This window comes from Primulina huaijiensis, chromosome 4 (genome assembly GCF_012295235.1).
Source record: "Primulina huaijiensis isolate GDHJ02 chromosome 4, ASM1229523v2, whole genome shotgun sequence".
Classification (NCBI taxonomy): domain Eukaryota; kingdom Viridiplantae; phylum Streptophyta; class Magnoliopsida; order Lamiales; family Gesneriaceae; genus Primulina; species Primulina huaijiensis.
Genome location: NC_133309.1, coordinates 20713649 through 20715082, shown reverse-complemented (window position 1 = coordinate 20715082; position 1434 = coordinate 20713649). Strand labels below are relative to the sequence as shown.

The 1434-nt window shown below is 38.5% G+C and overlaps 1 protein-coding gene across 1 annotated transcript in view; it reads left to right on the top strand.

Annotated features, from left to right (window-relative positions):
• The first annotated feature begins 565 nt into the window (after nucleotides 1-565).
• Nucleotides 566-1434, top strand: part of LOC140974960 (uncharacterized) — a 1575-nt gene continuing 706 nt past the window's right edge. Inside the window, exon 1 of the mRNA XM_073438452.1 lies at nucleotides 566-1392. Within this exon, the coding sequence (XP_073294553.1) occupies nucleotides 566-1392 (827 nt within the window). The remainder of the gene's footprint in view (nucleotides 1393-1434) is intronic.

Sequence of the window (1434 nt, the reverse complement as noted above, 5' to 3'; positions counted from 1 at the left end):
AATATCATAGAATACTATTAATTCAAATTCTCGTATTATAATTAGGGGTGCCAATCGGGTCGGGTGGATCGGGTTTCGGATCAACCCGTGAAATTTTTTTTTTCAACCCGAACCTAACTCGAACCCGAAGCAACCCGAAAATCCCCAACCCGACTCAACCATCTAACCCGCCTAACCCGAATTTTATTTATTTATTTTTAAAAAATTCGAAAAAATAAAAAATAATAATAATATTTTAATTTAANGAATTTGTAGTGCTACTATTTTAAAGTCGTAGTCGTTGTATCTTGGGAAACGAATTGCCAACAACCGTAAGCACCGGGGCGGGGCAATATCGTTTTAAGGAAAAAAAAGTCAAACTCTTGCCTCGACTATTTTCATCTAGCCATTTGGTTCACCCATTTCTATCCCGAGTTTTCCCAAGACAAACAAAAGAATACCATACCAACAATCTTAAAACGATATTTGAACCAAAATGGCCTCAACAAGTACGACTCCAAATGTCCATCATGGAGAAAAACCTGAAAAGTTTCATGGTACTGATTTCAAGCGGTAGAAACAAAAAATGCTTTTCTACTTGACCACCTTGGCTTTGGCAAAATTCCTAAAAGAAGATCCGCCTACTGTTGATGAAGAAGAACAAGATACTCAAAAGACGGCAGCCGTTGATGCATGGAATCATAGTGACTTTCTATGCAAAAACTATATCTTGAATGGACTAGACAATGCACTATACAACGTGTATTTTCAAGTGAAAATGACAAAAGAATTATGGGAGTCACTTGACAAAAAGTATAGATCTGAGGATGCCGGCTTGAAGAAATTCATTGTTGGACGATTCTTGGATTTCAAGATGATCGATTCCAAATCGATCATGGCCCAAGTGCAAGAGTTACAAGTAATTCTGCAAGAAATTCATTCGGAAGGAATGAACCTTAGTGATTCATTCCAAGTGGCGGCCATGATTGAAAAATTATCTCCTATGTGGAAAGATTTTAAGAATTATCTCAAGCATAAACGCAAAGAGATGAATCTTGAAAACTTGATTGTGCGCCTAAGAATTGAGGAGGACAACAGGGCATCCGAAAGGAAGGCCGGAAAGAGCAATTTTGAGGCGAGAGCAAATTTGGTGGAACAAAACACTAGCAAGAAGAGAGAGCACCAAGGAAATGGTCCAAAGAAAGGAAAAGCCAAAAAGTTTAAAGGCAATTGTTATAATTGTGGCAAGCCTAACCATTTGGCACGAGATTGCCGAGAAAAGAAAGGTAATCAAAAGAATTCAAGGGACCAAGCGAACATCACCGAAGATGAGAAATTGTCAAATAACATGTCGGATCTCATGCTTTCCGCTGTTGTGTTTGAAGCCAATCTAGTGGACAATCCAAAAGAATGGTTCATCGACACCGGAGCAACAAGACATGTTTGTGCCGAAAA